This window comes from Octopus bimaculoides, chromosome 5 (assembly GCF_001194135.2).
Source record: "Octopus bimaculoides isolate UCB-OBI-ISO-001 chromosome 5, ASM119413v2, whole genome shotgun sequence".
NCBI classification, from domain to species: Eukaryota; Metazoa; Mollusca; class Cephalopoda; order Octopoda; family Octopodidae; genus Octopus; species Octopus bimaculoides.
Window position 1 is genome coordinate 29,787,374 of NC_068985.1, and position 2,407 is coordinate 29,789,780.

General features: G+C 32.9%; 1 protein-coding gene across 4 annotated transcripts in view; it reads right to left on the minus strand.

Moving 5' to 3' along the window:
* Positions 1 to 2,407, minus strand: part of LOC106868717 (plexin-A1) — a 131,946-nt gene that overhangs the window by 23,177 nt on the left and 106,362 nt on the right. For all 4 annotated transcript variants that reach the window (XM_052968251.1, XM_052968253.1, XM_052968252.1 and 1 more), the window contains exon 15: positions 871 to 976. In XM_052968251.1, the coding sequence (XP_052824211.1) occupies positions 871 to 976 (106 nt within the window). The remainder of the gene's footprint in view (positions 1 to 870; positions 977 to 2,407) is intronic.

Genomic DNA, 2,407 nt, shown 5'->3' on the forward strand with positions numbered 1-2,407 from the left:
TAACTTTTTCTATCCAAAAGAGTTTTTCAACCCAATATATACATGTTATTATTAATAGTTTTATGTGTTCAAAATCCTGTTTTAAAAAAAGAATGATTTCACATTCTCTCAAAAGTTTATAAATTCTTATGATGACAACAATATATATATATATATATATATATATATTATCTTATCTATAAAAGGCAGATTTTCTCTGTGTGTGTGTCTATGTTTAAAATTCATACATTTACACAATTCCAAATTTCTTGGATGAAAGAATCGGAATTAATATTCTAAATACCGTAACTTAGGTCACAGCATCATTTTCTCAGTCAAAATAAATCCCAATTACGAATAAAATCCATAAAACTACATACAAAGTCACTTTTCCCCTCTAACAAAATGGGTCTATGTAAAGCTATATATCCACAAAAAGAATTAACGGTAATGCTATACCACTTTATAATAACCCTTATTATTATTGTTGTTGATATATGTTATATAAATCATAAAATCAGGAGGTATGAGAGGTGAATATATTTATTTAACCACTTGCCATTCTTAGGATTATGACCATTTTGCAGCCTTTTCCATGTAATAATAATTTCAGCTACATGGAACTCTGAATTATACTACTCCGCATTGGATTGCTATGTAAGCCAAGTCCACTGGAAGAGCTTTCTGTGATAGCCACATGATTCTATGAATCCATATATCACACAACAAACCCTGTGAGGGATCGATGCTAGGTGTGTCAAAATAATTGTCATGATTAATAAAAATTCTTGTATCTTGCATCTTCTGTCTTTCCTACATACATATACACAGATCCTGTGATCAATGTAAAACATACTGCTATTAAAACAAAAATATAAAAATCCAACTTACGAGGAAACTGAAGAAGCTGTCAGATTCTGCAGAATATTTCTTGGCTACTTCCACTTTAATTGTTCCAGTTTTGGCATTATTGACAACCTCTGTTTCGCAAATAAACCTTTAGAAATAACAAAATAAAAAGAACCTTAAATTTTCATAACACTGGGATACCAATGGATTAGTAATATTTCTATCTATTTATTGCTGCTGCTTACCAACCTTTCCATGGTCAATAGAATAAGTACCAAGCAAATACTGGGGGAGATTTGATAGACTTATTCCCTGGCCCAATACTTCAGGCCTTAAGAAGGTAGTGGATGGTGGAATAGATAGTTACGTTTATGCAAATTCTGACTGTGAATCACGTTGAGGTTAACTACATCTTTGAGGTCAATAAAATAAGCAGAAGTCCGGAGTTAACTAAAATCTGTAGCTTTGTTCCTGCATTACAAAACATTAGTTTTATGAGGGTAACCATTGGCAGAATTGGTAAAGACAAAATTTAAAGAGACATAAATTCCTTGGGTATTTATGGTTAACTCTGCTTTCTGCATTTTCAAGATTGATTGAATTGTTCTTAATATATGATTAGTGTACTTTCTTTTGTTTTCACTCAGGTGGGATTTGAAATTAAGATATAGCCGTAAGTAACAATGTACTCAAGTCATTTAATTTGGTACTCTACAGTCTCTGTTACCCAATATCTTTAATAAGAGTAATCATTTCTAACAGACATACAGTAATAAACTGGAGGTGAGGGGGTAGGGTTGATTAAATCAATCCCAGGTTTTGATTTGATACTTTATATTAACACTGGGAGGATGAACAGCAAAGCTGACTCCTGCAAGATTTGAATTCAGAAAATTAAGGGACACATGATGATAATAATGATGATAATAATAAACTTTCTGTCCTAGCATTTATTCAACTTTAGTGCAGGGTCCATTTGCTTTTGCACTGATATAGTTGAGACACTGTGCTTCCTGTCACAAAAAAGGTCAATGGGAGAGGCAGAATTTGAACTCAGACTACAAAGAGCCAAAATAGATTCCACAAGGCATCTTGCCCAAAGCTCTAACAGTTCTAGCAATTCACTGCCTTAAAGTATTGAAAAGGTAGAAACAGTAGAGTGTCAGACAAAATCCCCAAAAGAGGTTTACTTTTATTCTCGTATGAACTATGATATAAGCCACCCTAAAGTTAAGTGACTTTGCCAATGGTGTACTCACTAGGGAATACAAACTTGATGGTTTTGTCTGAATGACTGCAGCAACCAAAATGAGAACACTAGTTTATATAAAGCAATGTATAACAATTGCCTTTTTATATTTTTTTTGTTGTGAATAATATTGTGTTAATAGGTACAAGTGTGGCTGTGTGGCTAAAAACTTTGGTTAGCAGCCCTGTGGTTCCAGGCTTGATCCTGTGATAGGGCACTTTGAGTAAGTGCTTTGTATTGAGCCTTGGTTTGACAAATATTTTGAGAGTGGAATTTGATTGTCAGAAACTGTGTGGAAGATCATCATGTATGTATATATATATATATATA